This window comes from Apis florea, unplaced genomic scaffold, assembly GCF_048593485.1.
Source record: "Apis florea isolate Af1SG1 unplaced genomic scaffold, ASM4859348v1 contig_2411_pilon, whole genome shotgun sequence".
Lineage (NCBI taxonomy): Eukaryota > Metazoa > Arthropoda > Insecta > Hymenoptera > Apidae > Apis > Apis florea.
Genome location: NW_028256580.1, coordinates 2,084,781 through 2,101,117, shown reverse-complemented (window position 1 = coordinate 2,101,117; position 16,337 = coordinate 2,084,781). Strand labels below are relative to the sequence as shown.

The 16,337-nt window shown below is 31.0% G+C and overlaps 3 protein-coding genes and 1 long non-coding RNA gene across 7 annotated transcripts; 2 read left to right on the top strand and 2 right to left on the bottom strand.

Moving 5' to 3' along the window:
- Positions 1 to 76: 76 nt before the first annotated feature.
- On the bottom strand, positions 77 to 5,232 carry LOC105734919 (uncharacterized). 3 transcript variants are annotated; one of them, XM_086905228.1, is made up of 8 exons: positions 5,134 to 5,232; positions 3,971 to 4,142; positions 3,145 to 3,207; positions 2,864 to 3,041; positions 2,378 to 2,800; positions 2,070 to 2,310; positions 1,812 to 1,993; positions 77 to 1,555 (listed from the first exon to the last, which is right to left on the bottom strand). In XM_086905228.1, the coding sequence occupies exons 6-8, from the start codon at positions 2,204 to 2,206 to the stop codon at positions 1,551 to 1,553; spliced, it is 324 nt and encodes a 107-aa protein (XP_086761354.1). In that variant the 5' UTR covers positions 2,207 to 2,310; positions 2,378 to 2,800; positions 2,864 to 3,041; positions 3,145 to 3,207; positions 3,971 to 4,142; positions 5,134 to 5,232; the 3' UTR covers positions 77 to 1,550. The 3 variants fall into 3 exon arrangements, with proteins under 3 accessions (XP_086761354.1, XP_086761351.1, XP_086761352.1); XM_086905225.1 differs by having other exon boundaries at positions 2,378 to 3,041; XM_086905226.1 differs by lacking the exon at positions 5,134 to 5,232 and adding an exon at positions 4,379 to 4,502 and having other exon boundaries at positions 2,378 to 3,041.
- Positions 5,233 to 5,636: 404 nt separating this feature from the next.
- On the bottom strand, positions 5,637 to 8,150 carry LOC147658033 (uncharacterized). The gene is made up of 6 exons (XM_086905205.1): positions 7,799 to 8,150; positions 7,304 to 7,721; positions 6,801 to 6,995; positions 6,520 to 6,716; positions 6,321 to 6,431; positions 5,637 to 6,255 (listed from the first exon to the last, which is right to left on the bottom strand). The coding sequence occupies exons 1-6, from the start codon at positions 7,946 to 7,948 to the stop codon at positions 5,962 to 5,964; spliced, it is 1,365 nt and encodes a 454-aa protein (XP_086761331.1). The 5' UTR covers positions 7,949 to 8,150; the 3' UTR covers positions 5,637 to 5,961.
- Positions 8,151 to 8,177: 27 nt separating this feature from the next.
- Positions 8,178 to 12,759, top strand: LOC100870180 (7SK snRNA methylphosphate capping enzyme). 2 transcript variants are annotated; one of them, XM_086905185.1, is made up of 6 exons: positions 8,178 to 8,605; positions 9,237 to 9,442; positions 10,038 to 10,213; positions 10,320 to 11,343; positions 11,448 to 11,666; positions 11,775 to 12,759. In XM_086905185.1, the coding sequence occupies exons 4-6, from the start codon at positions 10,321 to 10,323 to the stop codon at positions 12,705 to 12,707; spliced, it is 2,175 nt and encodes a 724-aa protein (XP_086761311.1). In that variant the 5' UTR covers positions 8,178 to 8,605; positions 9,237 to 9,442; positions 10,038 to 10,213; position 10,320; the 3' UTR covers positions 12,708 to 12,759. The 2 variants fall into 2 exon arrangements, with proteins under 2 accessions (XP_086761311.1, XP_012339240.2); XM_012483786.3 differs by lacking the exon at positions 8,178 to 8,605 and having other exon boundaries at positions 10,038 to 11,343.
- Positions 12,760 to 15,292: 2,533 nt separating this feature from the next.
- LOC116415445 (uncharacterized) lies at positions 15,293 to 16,300 on the top strand. The gene is made up of 2 exons (XR_015291307.1): positions 15,293 to 15,805; positions 15,919 to 16,300. It is a non-coding gene; the product is annotated as an uncharacterized LOC116415445 (long non-coding RNA).
- Positions 16,301 to 16,337: the final 37 nt, after the last annotated feature.

Below are 16,337 nucleotides of genomic sequence, written 5' to 3'. Positions count from 1 at the left end.
ACTGTATATTGTTAATTAATTTCTTTGCTGTAATTATGGATTATTATCTATTGGAGATAGATACATAATATTTATATTTAACAAAACAATTTACTCGTTATAATTGAATTTTAATCAATGAAAGATAATGATTATATTTGATGTACATAATTGAGTGCAATTTGAATGATACATTTCACAAGAAATTCATCATTAAGTGACTATTATAACTATTCAATTAACTCGCTATTCATAGAAAGTAACGTAAAGCAGTTAATACACTCGTATTGCTGTATTTTACGACGCGTTAGCACAGAGTGCTTCGTCACCGAGTTCAAGGATGATAACGCTTCGCATTACAGGCCATTTACGTATCTTTTTTTTTTTTTTTTTTTCTTTTACCTTTATAAACTCCCGTTGTAAATATTGTGTGGTATTTTTGAAGAAACGGAAAAACAGTCGCAAGTAAAAGTAATGTAATAATGATCACTTAATTATCAACGATATATATCATGAACACGAATGATTGCGACAGAAATTCTTATCTCGATTGCGTGATAATGCGTGTTCAAATGGAACGTTCGATCCATTACAACAATGATTTACATCGCCTACTCCGTGTAATATAACTTGTCGTTGGAAATGAAATCTCACCCCGTTCACCGTTGTACCATTTATGTAACCAGTGCACTTATATTCCATGTTGGTAATATCTTATCGATGCAGAACGACCTAATGACCCTGTGTTTTTTCATGTTCCAAATTCAAAAAATTTTATCGCGTTTAAAACTAATGTTACACGATGCCTGGTCTTACGAAATAGGGCGAAAGTGGCATTCTATCGATAATGAGTTGAACAGATAATGTCTCGATGCGTGGAGAAATGGATACACATAGTTCATATTGCATCATGTCAGGATCATGTCGGTAGTTGTGATGAGATGCGAATGGAAAACGAATTTTTCATTATGAAATAAAAAATTAACTTTAGAACTGTTATCTCTGTAACCCGCTAGATATAGATAATACTTTTCTTTTTTTTTTTCTTTTTTGACGTGAAAAAAGTACTATAAATTTTAATTTTTTGTATGTTTTTTTACAGAGTACATAATCCTAAAAGTAAGAAGATGACGTAAACACTTAATTTCATTGCGTTCTCAATACTACATGCTAATGGTATTCATAATAAAGAAAAGGACTTCCAACTACAGACAACTGTAATACTTGAATAAATCGCCTGACCGCACCTTTATGCCGTGAAACACGTTAAAAGCAATTTTCCTAAAAATGGCGGCCAGAGTCGATGGTCAACACGTCAACTACCGGAAAGCAGTATATTGAAAAACTTCTTGTCCCACAAATCGTTCCATCATTCAAATGCAAATCCATCTGCCTTTTCTTTTTCTCCACGAAGATGACGGTCATGAATATATGGAAGGCCAAACTGTTTGAATATTTAGCCACAACCATTATGTACCCGGTTGTCCGCTAAACGCACAAGCTACGCTTTTTTCTTCGTTTCAAGTTAGAAAATTCGAAGTTCCATCTAGGTAAACATTGAAGAACGCGAATCAACCTAAAAAAAAAAAAACAATTGTCAATCGTGCGTTTCATTTTCAAAAATTTATTCTAAGAATTTCATTTGCTCCATGTTTACAATAATAACTTGCAATGCTTTACAACTGATTGTCAAACCTGATGGAATAGATTCTTCTCTCCGAGCCTATTACGGAATCTATAGCAGGGGACGAGAATGCAACAGGCTCGGTTGGCTCGTTTTCAAGAAGAAAAAAGTGAAAAAATTCGCCATCACGGTCAGTGACACTACTCACGATCGGCATATTTGCTTGACCACGTCATCCTCGAACAGTGACCCCCGTGGTAGGGCGAGAATTTGCGGAGTGTATTAGTAGGCCATGACGAAAATATCAGACGGTCCGGATAGTAATAGCAAGCATCTAGACGGCATTGACCGCGCCCGAATCCGCGCGCAGGTCGTTCCCCGTTCCTCATGCTGCTCGTTAAAGTCACATTTAGTCAGAGGAGGCTTTACCAGAATCGTATATACGTATTTAGAAACGGCGTTATACCAGAGCATCGTTATAGTTTTCGCTTGGTCGGTTGCTAGGTCAGGAACCATGAAATTATGCAAAAGCGAAGAACGTCCAAATTGATTTCCTTCCTGGTCTCTCCCTCTTCGATTGTTGTCGATTGTTCGATTAAACATCTCTACAGTAGATGTCAGATTGTAGAGCACAGTTAGTCACTTTTTACTTTTACTATGTATGATCCCTTAACATTCTCTTGAGGCTCGTTAAACTCTCGTTTAGCCTGCAAAAGATTTTATCGATTAGAATCTGGAGAAAGTTGAATATTTTCGAATATTATGCATATTTACCAATTTTACCAAAACTGAATTTCGACTTCGAAAGATAAAATAAACGTATTTCAATCTTTTCCAAAAAAAAAAAAAAAAATAGATTTCAAGAAAGAAGTTTCAAAGTTCCAGCGTTAATTTTCCAAATCCAACATGTTGTTCTTTCGAACGGGGGATTATACCGGAAATGCGATAGTTCACAGAGGTAAAGGAATACATAAGCCACACCTAGGTATAAAGCGAGTGAAATACATGTGGACAAGGTAGAAAGGTCGAGTCAGTATATATATCCTTTTTCTCGTTATCCCAGCTTCTATGTCCTTCCCTTTTTTTTTTTTTTATTCTCTTTTTGCCATCGACCCAATATGCCGCTCCCATGTTTGTCAACTACATGTGTGCTATTGTAATACGATGGTTCCTAAGCGTGTTGGCACGAAACGATCGCTGGAAAGACGAGTTCCATTTCAACTTCCTCGGTCCAAACTGCATAAAATATAACCAATATACCTTTACGATCAATAAAACTCTTCTTTATGATTGTCACTTCGCATATTCAGCCGTTTTGAATATACACTGGTATAGAAAATATATTTTAATGACCGGAACATTCATTAACGGTAATTAAAATGAATCTCCGTTATGATATCACATTGCTCCATCAACAGAATTGATTTAAACAACGTATCTGAAAGGTTCGTGAATATCGATAAAACGAATTAATCGTATGATAAAATATTTTCTGATGTTTTTATCTATTTTAAGAGAATATTTACGTCATCCGATCTTACCTGACAAAAAAGGATCACAAATCGAATGATTTTTTTAATTAGAAACCATTTGTAATCTGCCATCTGAAATGATCGAATTATGTTGTATTCGGCATATAAAAAATATTAGCAAAAAATATACATATTACATAATCAAATATATTATATATAGTTTATCCTTATTAATAAAATAATTCTTAGTAGTGGTAAATGTATATATCGTTTATACACATGTCAATAATTTTTCATTTCTCTATTTCTTTCTCAATAGAAACGGTGCTTCCTTTCATATAATACTAATGTAATCATAGGATGCATTAAAAATACATGTATGTAAATATGATCGAACCTTGAAACTCAACGGAATAATTTGAATAAGATATGGAAACTTCTCGAAAAATAATTATTAAAGATATAATATTGAAACCTATTATTCGAGTTATTATATAACTATAAATTATATACTTTTACAAATATTATATATCTTATAATTATATATTTTTATTCTGTATAATAATTTTTATACTACATAATAACCTAACATTTTAACTTTAAAATCGATGTTACAATTTTCATACGCGCTCGAAATAATAGATATGCGTAAAATCTGTGATTTTTTTATTTTGTTCACTTAATACCAATAATAAAAGAAATGAAAATAAGCGTTAATCATCGATAGAGATGAATTCATAAGGGATCTTGATTAGAAAGTGAGCGAGAAAAAATGCGAAGAAACGTAATGAAATTGTAACGAAGGACAAACAGGCCAGATAACCCGACTATACCTCGGTTAGCAACACGATCGTCTGACTATTACGAGAATGATAACAAACATGTATATGCTCACCACGGTATCTGGGGTTATCATTTTCTTTTTCTCCATTCTGGAACCAACCGAGGGAAGTATTTAACTCTCTGAAGAATCAAAGAGTGGTCCAGGGGTCATTGAAAGGAACAGACAGGCTATCCAACCGTTACTTTTATTCTTTTCTTCTCTATTTCTGATTTCTTTTTAATTTCTGAAATGTTTAAAAAATATCGATAATTACTTTGATGATGATTTTTTCTTACACTTTTCTCTCTTTCTTTTTTTGTTTTTTTAATTACAAAATCTAAAAAAAAATATATTGCCTTCAAGCAAATTATGATTTTACGCCTTCAATAAAAAAAATGTAAACATTAGAATTTATGTTATGTATATGTATGTATGTATATATATATATATATACATATATATATATATATATACACTTACTTTTTATTAACCTAAAAATCTCATGATTATTCATCAATGCATATCAAAGTATAGAAAGATTTTTTTTATAAGAAAGATCTATTATTAAAAAAAATTTGTATTTTATCTCTTACAAAAACGAAAAGATTGTCGTAAGTCAATATAGTGACTACGATCATACTATATGCATATGCACAACTCAGAAACATTTTAAACGCAAATATTGTCGCAGTTCAGCACATCGAGGGTCTTCGTATCCGCTGACGTCACATTGACCCAACGACTCCACCGAACTTTGCGCCACATTAACATATCGATTTATAAGCATTTATATACATTCAATTTCTATTTGAAAGAATGAATGTTCCTAATCAAACGTTATAAAAGAAAAACCGCATCTGCTTAATAATCAACATCATCAACTTGTATCGAACATTTTCATTTTAATATTATTGAGGATAACTGTTCAAGAATGATCCATAGGAATTCATCGTTCCTATCGTATATAATATATAAGAAAATATTGTATTTCGATAATAGATACTGATAACTTTTTTACTCAATCTTGTTATGTAATAATAATCGCTTTATTTTGCTAAAAAAAGCGGGATATTTTAATAAATTTGTCAATCTTACCGATATATTAATAAATAATAGGTTATTAATCTCGATTATATATTGTGAAAACGTATTTATACAAATGATAATTAAAATTCTTTATCTTTTAATAAAACACAAATAAAATCAATGATTAATGTAATTTTATATGTACATACATGATAGAAGTTTTATCAATTAATAGACAACTTATAAAATAAATATATACTTGATACACTTTTCCGTCCCGTATCTTGAGATTTTTTGACTACTTTAATGTTATTCTTTAATATTACCGATTCAGCATAGAATAATTCTATTAATGCATTGAACATTTAGATATTAGAATTAAATGTATTTATATGAAACTACAAATATGATAAAGATAAAATCTAAAAATCTGTATTTTTCTAATTGTTTGTAATCTTTACATAAAAATTTATTATCGCAATAATAATTAAAAATAATTTAAACAACAATTATATCCAAATTAATTTTCATTCAGACAATCTTGAAAGTCGAAAAATAATAGATAATTAATTAAATATTTTTTTATTTCAATATTATAATTAAAATATTCATTATAAAGTTGATTCTTTCACTTCAGTACTGCCATCATGTGGTTGTTCGATGAATTAGTTAAGAAATTGAACTGATACTCAATCGATAATTTTTTAGTCGATAAGTAATTCAATTAGTCCACAGATCAGTTCATACACTATGTTTTTCACAATTTGATACGTAATACGAAACAATGTGAGAAATAATTTATAAAAACAAATATCCGAAATATGTTTTTTATTTGTGGTTTGGAGAGCAGTGCTACAAGTTACATAAGAAAATAACATAAATGTATTAAATGTATAACTGAAATTATGTCAAGTAATATAATTTGATTGCTATAAACATAAGTATAAATTTTTTATTATTTTGTAATATCGATATATTTATTTATAATATTTTTATCTCCAACAAAAATTTCTATAAAAAGTTATTTATTATATCCCTTAATTTTTACATATTATTCTTAAATAATATTCTTTTAATGTGTATTGCTTTTTTATAGGATTTGAACAGGGTATTTCATCATCTGAATTTGTATCCATTTCTAGTAAAACTTTCCTTTTTGTGGTATTATTGATTAATTGATTTGAATTGTTATTAATATCATAAAATTTTTCATACTGTGCCAAAAAACTGAATTTTCTTAACCTTTCTAATATTGATAATGAAAGAGCATTCGTAGCTAATTCATATGCTTTTTGTAAGGATTGTTTGTAATTTATTCCATGGAATTTTGTCTGTAATAACAACTAGTATTATTTATAATGAAATTAATAAGATCAAATTTTAAAGAATTAAATACCCTTTTAATTAATTGATCATATTTATATATTGCAAATGGTTTAAGACTTCGCTTATGAATCCAAGCACATTCAAATTTTTCTTCATTAAAGAATGTAACATAATATTTGATCTATAAATTATATATATTTTATTATTTTATTAAAAAAAATCATATTATATATATAAAAAAAAAAATATATATATATATATAACTTTACAGGTATAAGAGAATTTTTAGGCAATTTATAATATGTAAAAGTATCAGGACAATCATTTATTATTCCAGGCCACCATGGAAAACCTTTAATATGTGCCCAAACAATGCTACCTGCATTATAAGCATTTTCAATTAAATTAGATTTTATGGCAAATGAGTTAGGATGTTCTGGTATATTACAAGATGCCATTGATTTATCTGTGAGATCATATACATATTAATATTAATACATATGTACGTATAAAATATATAAAATTTTTCAAAAAAAAAAAATATACAAACCACAATTCATTTCACAATACCATATTTTGGGTACATTTAATGGATCATGATATTCTTCAACGTATCTCCATTTTTTACAATTTTTTCTGCAGCATTCAATCCATAAACCAATATCCCTCTTAGATTGTAGCCAATATAATTTTTCTTTCCAATTAAAATCACATTGAAATAATTCTTCTGCATTTGGATTGAATACTGAAGAATCAAAAAAAAAAAAAAAAAGAAAAAGAAAATACCATTTCAATAATATTAAATTCATTAAAATATCACTTAACACATTTTTAAGTTTCCATAAATTTTACTTATTATAAATCTATGAGTTTATAAAATAGCATTATATCATACAATTTTATTACAATTTTCCCTTAATAGTAACATACTTATTATAATTAAATTAACAGCTAACGTATACTGTTACACGCGAAAATGTGTTAATTTTTCTTTGACATCAGTATTAGTTTTCAACGTATGCGTGCATTTCTTTTCACTGTTTATACACCTACCTACAGAAGATTCTTGTGCTACATTGTTTCTGTTGTTCACTACGTTCACGGATCTGTTTCCTAAAACGTTTCTATCGTTTTCTTTATCGTTCGTTTGTACTTTAATCCTGTCTAATTTGGCGCGTAATCTACGTATTTGCTTTTGCGAAGAATCGAATCTATTGCATTTAGTTGTGTGTTTGTGGAACAAAGTATTGTTTGATTCGTCAAACGGAATATGAATTCCGCTATCTATAGTATTTGAAGCATCTAATTCATCATCGGTGTAATACAACTTTTTTGGCTTTAAATCTCCCTTCCTAGGTTGTTTTTTGTACTTCACTGGCGCTTTCGGCGTTGGTATACTTTTCTTTTCCATCGGTGGGGTATAAAACGAGTCAGACATATTTTCAATCGATTGTTTATGAGATAAATTGAACTATTGAAAGATAGATGTAAATGTGAATTTTTTTTTTATCAATACACACTATGAAAAAATTGTTACTATTATGATACCTGTGACAAAAAATTTGTTGACGAATTGGAACGATTTACTTGCTCGAATTCCCATTTTTCAAATAGTATCGTGGGAGTTCGTCGATTCAAATCTGATCGTTCAAACAGAAAATTTCTTCCTTGGATATCGTTTCGAGTGGGTTGATGCATGATTGAAATTTAATTTAATAATATAACACTGTGTAACCAAAGAGTATCAAAGTATTATTTTTTTTTTAACGAAAAACAGTTTAATTTATCACAAAAAAATCGCGGGATGATTAAAAATTACGAGTGATTGGGGAACCCGCCGCGTTTGTAATGGGGTTCGCATATCATTTTGCACGGTATTTGTTGCAAAGCAACGCGAACCAATAAAAATTAAAATTTTTTAACAAATGACAAGCGCGTAAAATATTTATCGTAAACATCTATAAAACTTACATGTTATATCTATATAAACGATGTTAAACAATATACGAATTGTTCATTCGTATATAAATTGATTGAATAACTATAATATAAAATAATATTAAATAAAATTAAATGAAAGGTAAAATAAGATAAACAAATTAATCTAGACTCTTTTAAATTTTTACAATTGCCGCCATTACTTTCATTGGTTAATTGAAATTTCGTCGCGCGCAGTTATATTCTAATTCGTCGTTCCCATCGTTCGCGATTCAAAAGAGTGTCAGTCGTGTTTGTTGTCCGTTATAGACCTAATATATAAAAGTGAAAAATGATTGCATTTTATATTAAAAGTGTATCCTTCTAATTATTTCAATGTATTAAGCAATATAATTGTGTTACTTTTATTACTGATATGTAAGTAATATTTTTAATTGTTAATTGTTTATTCATAGTACATAGTATGAAATGAGAAAGTAATCGTGATCACATTCACATTGATTAAATTAATTTTTTTATAATATGATAATTATTATAATAATTAATTTTTTAAAGAATAATTATATATATAAAATATCATAATTAGATCGTTAATACTTTTTAATTAAATTATTTTAATTTAATAATAGATTGATCAATTATATTTTTGATATTATTCGTTTTATATTTACATATATGTAGTACATACACAAATCAGAATTAATTGCTTACATCATTTCTATTAGTATTCAATATTTACAAATGTGTAGTTTATTTACATTAATACAAATGATAGTTTATTTCATATCTATATATCTATAGCTATGCATATATATGTGTGTGTGTATATCTTAAAACAATTTAATACATATACATATACATACATACATATATATATATATATATATCATGATTCGAAGATGTTATATTTAAAATATAGTTTTTAGAAAATTTAAATATACAAATTACAATAATTTTAACAATTCTTTAAGAATTTCACGTTTATATGGTATTTGAAAAATTGTATTTCTCCGATCAAATTATATTTCACTGCCGAAAATTGCCGAAGCTATCTTCGGCTCATTCGGGTACCCACATAGAAAATGGAGTTTGAGCAAAGCAAGCGAAGCAGCTATTCGCCATCGTTGATGGGCGCTCAACGACAGTTCGGAGCTGGGTGCATCACATATCTTGTGACAAACGTGGATTTTTGTGCTTAATGCGAACAAAAAGTACGTCGAAGTGAAACTAAATCAGTGTGCAAAACGTTTGAAGGTAAGTTTATACGTTTAGCAAGGCAATTAAGGACAAAAATTCAGAACGAAAACTCTAGGCACAGGCGACCATCCGTTTACAGAACGCATAAACCATAATCTGCGCATGCGCGATCGCGGGAACGATAAATTTACGCAGAGAGCCGAGTATACATGATCGTAAAGAGTTTTCGAGCAAATGATTGGATAGCCTACTATTGCTCTGAATTTATGAACCTAATATGAAAAAGATTTTATGTAATAATTTCTTATGAGATAATGTATTTGCACTTCTTGTTCTTATGATAAGAAAAATTATTTTACAACTTAACGTGTAACATCTTTTCTTTTATGTATTGTACATATTTCTATTATGATAATTTTTATATTTGCATATATAATATCAATTCGAAATTTTATTTCGAAAGTTTTTGTTCACTATGTAGAATTTACAGTGTACAGTAGTCAATAAATACTTATTATATATTAAATATCTTGCAATTTAAATTTATTATTTATATTTGTATTTTTGAATTATTTATTTTTTACAATATTTAATTCTTTTTTATACAAAAACAATCATTCATCGTTTTTAATTGTATTTAATTATTTTCTAGGTGTCCAAAAATGTCATCTGCACAAGTTGATCGGACTACTAAAGTAAGTCAAATTACTAAAAAGGAAAATGATAAATCAAGAAAAGTATTTAACTCTTCTCATAAAAAGCATAAGCATGAGGATAGCCGTCATTTTAAATTTGGTAGAAAGCGTCTACAAAGTTTTACTAGCAATGGTAAATTTTTTCCACCATACAAACGTAGAAAGAAGGAAGGTGCAATTATTCCACCCACAAAGTTTCTGCTTGGTGGTAACATATGTGATCCTTTAAATTTAAATAGCATGCAAGATGAGGAAATAAATAGAGCTATGAACGCTGTTACACCTAAGTCTAGCCCATTACCAACACCTAAGCATAAAAAAGAAGTTATCGAAGTCATAATTCCACCAAATATCTGTGATCCTTTGAATCTAAGCAATTGCAATGACAATGACGAATATGAGAAACAACTTATATCACCGACAAAAAAGGGCTCTAAACGACGAAATAGAAAGAAAAAACGAGTATCTTCTGGTTCTGGGAATGATGCAAGTGATTCTATTGAAACTAAAATTAAAGACTGTGATGGTATGGATGTTGCAGAACCTATGGAACATAGTGTTTCAGAAAATGTTGAAACAGAACAGCAACAACCACCATTGAATTCACCACCAATTAATACATCCAGTCAAGTTAAAGAGTCAAAACCAGAAAGTCCACAAAAAGACAAGAATAAATTACGTTTAAAAGGTTTGGAGGAGCCTAAAGATAAAAGGTTAAGAAAATTAGACGTCAAAGATAAAATTGTCAGTCCTGTAATTCCTCAACCTGGAGCATGGAAGCCTAGGCCACAACATAGACCGAGTCAAGACAAGAAAAAGAAACAAACAATGCCTAAATTCAGGGAGAAAGATGCACGTTATCAATATGGAAATTATAATAGGTATTATGGATATCGCAATTCTCATAATGAAATGGACACAAGACTGACAGTATTTGCACAGCGAAAACATTTATTTATTGGGAAAGATGTATTAGACATTGGTTGCAATATCGGCCACATTACCCTTTCTGTTGCAAGAGATTTCTCTGCTCGCAGTGTAACTGGTATTGACATTGATAGAACACTTATCAATATAGCTCGAAAAAATATCAAACATTATGTCAATTGTGTACAGTCTCCTGCTGGTAATGAAGACAACGATCATCAGGATGTAAACTTCTTCCCAATATCTATGCCAATCAATTATGGCCCAGTAGATATTCCAGGTTTCACAAAAAATAAAAGTCATAAAGGTTTCCCTTACAATGTTAATTTTGTACAGGTATCATATTTAAAAAGAAAAATTCTATAAATTATATTAAATAAATTTTATAAATGATATATCATTATTGTTGTAAACAAATCTGAATATGTATATATTTTTAGGGTAATTACGTGCTCGAGGATGATTCTTTATTATGTACAGAACAACCACAATTTGATGCGATTCTTTGTTTATCGATAACCAAATGGATACACTTGAATTTCGGAGATGCAGGTTTAAAACAAGCTTTCAAACGTATGTATGCACAATTACGCCCGAGTGGAGTTTTAATATTAGAGCCCCAAGGTTGGAGCAGTTATACTAAGAAAAAGAATCTCACAGTGAGTATTTCATTTCAATTAGGAAACGCGTAAAAATATATTTATCGACCGTATCGAACCTATTTTGTAACGTATAAAAATACATTATGATCTTATTTCTTATTGCAGGAACGGATATACAAGAATTATCAAAGTATTGAGTTTCGACCACACAATTTCACGCAATATCTACTGTCTTCTGAAGTCGGTTTTTCCAAATGCGAGGTATTATCGATCCCTCCACACCCGGCAAAAGGATTCCAACGGCCGATCCATTTGTTCACCAAAGCAGATTTATCGCAAGATGATTTTAGGAAGAACATGTTGAACAGGCAAGAGCGAAGGGACGAAGAGAGAAGGAAATTGAAGGAGTATGAAAGAAAATTGTTCAAAAAGGAAGACGCTAAAGAAGGGAACATGTCGGAGATCAGTCAACAAAGCAATGAATCCATGAGCCAATACGATCAGTTAGAGAATGTTTATGCCCCTAGCGCGACGCCGTGCTACGATACGCTTGGCCACAATAATGATAATCAAACACCAGACGCTTCGAAAATGTGTTACGTGGATGTAAATATAGAAACGGATAAGATAGAAACGGATTGTAGTCAAATCGAGTCGAACGTAACATCCGAGAGCGTACAACCGACTAATAAATCGACTAAAAGTGAAAATCAGACGTTAAGAAAGCGGAATATTGAAACGGAGGAGGTTAACAACGCTGTAGATACAAAGAAACCCAAAAATATGGACGGAACTATGATCAGATCTATTCCCAGCGAGATTGAAAGGATAACGGATGTTAAGGAAGAGGACACGTCAATTTCCATAAGTAGCAGCAGATCGGGAAAGGAGCAAAGAAGGGATGAATCGAGTAGCCAATCGACGGTTGAAAAGCATCATTCGAGTGATCGTTTGAACGAAAGAAACGACGAGGAGGAAAGGAGTGAAAAGGGTTCAAAGACCAAGGGATGGGAGGAATTGGGAAACGGATTAAGGAGTCGTTGCTCAAAGAGGCAAACGGAAAGGCAACATTGTGAATTGATCTCGGATAACACGTAAATAGATATTTTTACCCTCTACACGTAAAAAAAAAAACAAAAAAAAAAACAAACGGTGCTACCATACAGACTTAGGCTGTTCGACCTTTCCTATTTTCGTTCTTCTTTCCATCCATTCTTTTTCTCTCTCTCTCTCTTCCTCCTCTCTCATAAACATCCATAACAACGGGCGCTAAGTATTGTGTTGGTTTCAGTGATGATATTATTTATACACATTGTAGCGTTGAAATATGAGTATCGAATTAATATCATTTGCAATACGGGATATATCCTATTTCAATCTCGACACGGCAACGGATAAACGAATAAAAAAAAAAAAGGGATGAGTAATTATTATTTATGGACAAATAAGGTATCGACAATGATTTCCACCGTTAGCATATATATATATATAGCATATATCCATCCAATCTATGTCATTTTTCTCCCTCCCTCTCTTCTCCTTCTTCCTTTTTTTTTTCCTCTCTTTCTTTCTTTCTTCTCAAAGATTTCTTTTTAATTATTCCGTGTTATTACACCGAGATATAAATAGACAGATAGTTCTCTCTTTTTTTTTTTTTTTTTTTTTTTAGGATACCTGGTGAGAGTTTCAGTGTAATGTAATTTGTATTTAGGGCGTCTTTAAATCAATCTTGAATTACAAGAGACTTAATTACTAATTACCAGGTGTTATATATGTGACACAACGTGTGATGCTCCATTAGAGAATGAGACTTCGAGAAGGAATAATAATGAATAATATAATAATAATAATAATAATAATAATAATAATAATAAGTAATAATAAAGATAATAATAATAATGATTAATAACAAATAATAATAATAATAACGAAAAGAAAAGAAAAGCAAAAATAAAGATCTTAAAAGAGTATAAGCACTGTACATGATAGAAATTGTGTCGCTTAAAACGCATACACACATACACACGTACACACGAATGTGATAGCGAAATAAGAAATGCGTCTATATCTGGCTGTGCCTGTGAGAACACGTAGTGTATTAAAAAGAAGAAGAAAAGAAGAAAGAAACCGCAATACCGTGGCAAATTTGAGAAGAGAATGGATAGGCGAAACAAATTCTAACGTACGTGCCTGAACGAAAACATAATTGCATTTTGCATTTCCGAGCTGCACTATCCGAGCACGAGTTTCCCGAGAACGGGAAATTATATAACGGGGTTAGTCGACCGAAGACTGACTTTCTGGCTTTACCGTGTCTTTCGATCGTGTAAAAAAAGAAAAGAAGAAGAAGAAGAAGGAAGAGGAAGAGATGCGTGACAAACGATATAATAAAAAACGGAGATAGATTTCTCAGGTTGTGCTTTGGAAACTGCTCCGTGCTTGCGTGTCGTATTTGCCATATTCGTCTTTCCTTACACATACAAAAAAGAAAAATTAAAAGGAGCAGAGTGATTGACAGCCAGCACCGACAGGTTCTCTTCGAAACCCATCCTGAATTGGAGAGAGAGAGAGAGAGAGAGAGAGAGAGAGAGAGAGAGAGAGAGAGAGAGAGAGAGAGAGAGAGAGAAAGAGAGTAAGGATATATGATTATTATTATTATTGTTGTTGTTATTGTTTTGGTTATATCGATTAATCGGTCAGCAGGTCCACTTTGATATATATATATAAAATTTTTAAACTTGATTTTCTATGTATTGCAGGCTGTAATAATACCTTTTAACGATAATGTGACGAAAGAAAAAAAAAAAGACGCTGCTTTTTAATTTAATAATCGCTTGTCAACTACTCTTCTATTTGTGAAGAAAAAAGCCAGCCAAAAAAGAAAAAAAAAAAAAAAAGGAACCGATAAATGTTCTTTTCTTCTTTTTTTTTTTTTTTTTCCCCTTGTTTGATTGATTGATTGATCGACAGCGAGAGAAGAAGAAGAAGAAGAAGAAGAAGAAGAAGAAGAATAGAGAAGAGGAAGGGAGAGAGTGAGAGAGTGAAAGAGTTTACGTGCACATGCGAGGAAGACAAAGGAAAGCAAAAAACAAAAGAGAGGAAAAAAATGAAATAATAATAATAATAATAATAATAATTGTACAAAAGGGGACGTGTAGTATATATGAATGATTATAAATTGATTGGTAGAGAAAGAATTTGGTAGAGAGGAGGGAGAGATTGGAACCGAGGATGGAAAGGTGAGACATAGGTTTGTGAAGGAAACCTTAGACTGTAGACCTGTAAATTTATGTAATTTTAGAGGAAAACCGAGCGTATATTGTTTCATATAGTTGTTATTTATTTGTAAAGCCAAGAATCTTCGAATTTGTTGAATAGAGAAGAGAAAAGATTGGGAACGAGCGAGAGTGAGAATGAAAGAGAGCGAGCGAGCGAGAGAGCGAGAGAGAGAGAGAGAGATAATCCGGATGATCGAAGTTGCCGAAAGTATTATTATATCGTTGAAGCGTGGTCATTCGTTGTATACATACGAGTCATATACATATACACAAAGAAGACGCAGAGAAGAATTTTAAGGAGAAAAAAAAAAAAAAAAAGAAAGAAAAAAGAAAAAAAATATGATATATACTCGGCAATTGTACAAAAGTTCCTCAGAACGACTCAAAAACGAGAAAGGGAGAGAGAGAGAGAGAGAGAGAGAGCGGGAGAGAGAGAGAGAGAGAGAGAGAGAGAGACGAAAGAAAGACAAAAGAAACGATAATAGTAATAAAATGGAAATAAAAAGGAAAAAAAAAAAATAAAAAAGAGAGAGAAAAAGAAAAGCTTCCGCGAACACTTATGTACAGGCAGGCGGCTTTCCTTCTTGTAATATCTAGTCTGTATATCATATGGAGGAAGAATGGAATAATCACGCGCGAATAGTCACTTTTTACCTCGACGAAATGAAATTTCATTCTCGATTCGAAACTTTCTCGCACGCTCCGCGAAACATTCCTGTTCGACCGATGTTTCATGCGTTCATCAATCGTGATTACAATTATTGCATGTGCACACATGTGTTTTTCATTCAAATTCCATTCGAATGAATAATCAGTTTAGCAGTCGCTTCCATTGTAATTGAAATCGATTTATTAGAAGATCATATGGAGCAAAGAAGCAAGAAGATGAAGAAACATGATTTTGAAGAAAATTGTTTGGTAATTAATTTTTTTTTTAGATATAAAACTCGTTTATATTTTTTCTTCCATTTCATTAATTCTTTTCTTCTTCTTTTAATTAATCGAATAATAAATAGTACGTTTGTCTTCAGCTTGTCTTCTTTCACGCATGAAATCATCTCGAGCACGAATGCGGCTGACACGTTCGTAACTTTTTATCCCTCGTCGCCTTGATGTAGCACGTTGTTCGAATTCGAAAAAAAAAAAAAAAAAAAAAAAAAAAAACAAAGGAAAGATGTTTTTTTTTTTTTCTTCCTCCTCCTTTCGGAAAAGAAGAAACGTGGGCGGTCGAGGACAAAGGCGAAGCAAATAAATTAGCACAAATCGATCACCAGGCGATCAAAATCAATTTCCCGTGTTACGTTTTGAGAGGATGAAAAGAAATTGAACCACTTAGACGCTTACCAGGAGCACTTAACACACTCGTAGTGTAAGAAATAAAGATTAATAATAAAAGGAAAAAAAAAAAAAAAATTGCAGTGACTTGTCGTTGCTGTTGGTGTTGTTCTCT

Coding starts and splice junctions, on each gene's coding strand:
- LOC105734919 (XM_086905225.1), bottom strand. CDS start 2,206: ATGTTTAATCGAACAATCGACAACAATCGAAGAGGGAGAGACCAGGAA. Junction 1,994..2,069: donor AAAACTATAACGATGCTCTG/GTATAACGCCGT, acceptor TTTAACGAGCAG/CATGAGGAACGGGGAACGAC.
- LOC147658033 (XM_086905205.1), bottom strand. CDS start 7,948: ATGCATCAACCCACTCGAAACGATATCCAAGGAAGAAATTTTCTGTTT. Junction 6,996..7,303: donor AGCACAAGAATCTTCTGTAG/GTAGGTGTATAA, acceptor TTGATTCTTCAG/TATTCAATCCAAATGCAGAA. Junction 6,432..6,519: donor CTAAAAATTCTCTTATACCT/GTAAAGTTATAT, acceptor TATAATTTATAG/ATCAAATATTATGTTACATT.
- LOC100870180 (XM_012483786.3), top strand. CDS start 10,048: ATGTCATCTGCACAAGTTGATCGGACTACTAAAGTAAGTCAAATTACT. Junction 11,344..11,447: donor ACAATGTTAATTTTGTACAG/GTATCATATTTA, acceptor ATATATTTTTAG/GGTAATTACGTGCTCGAGGA. Junction 11,667..11,774: donor CTAAGAAAAAGAATCTCACA/GTGAGTATTTCA, acceptor TTCTTATTGCAG/GAACGGATATACAAGAATTA.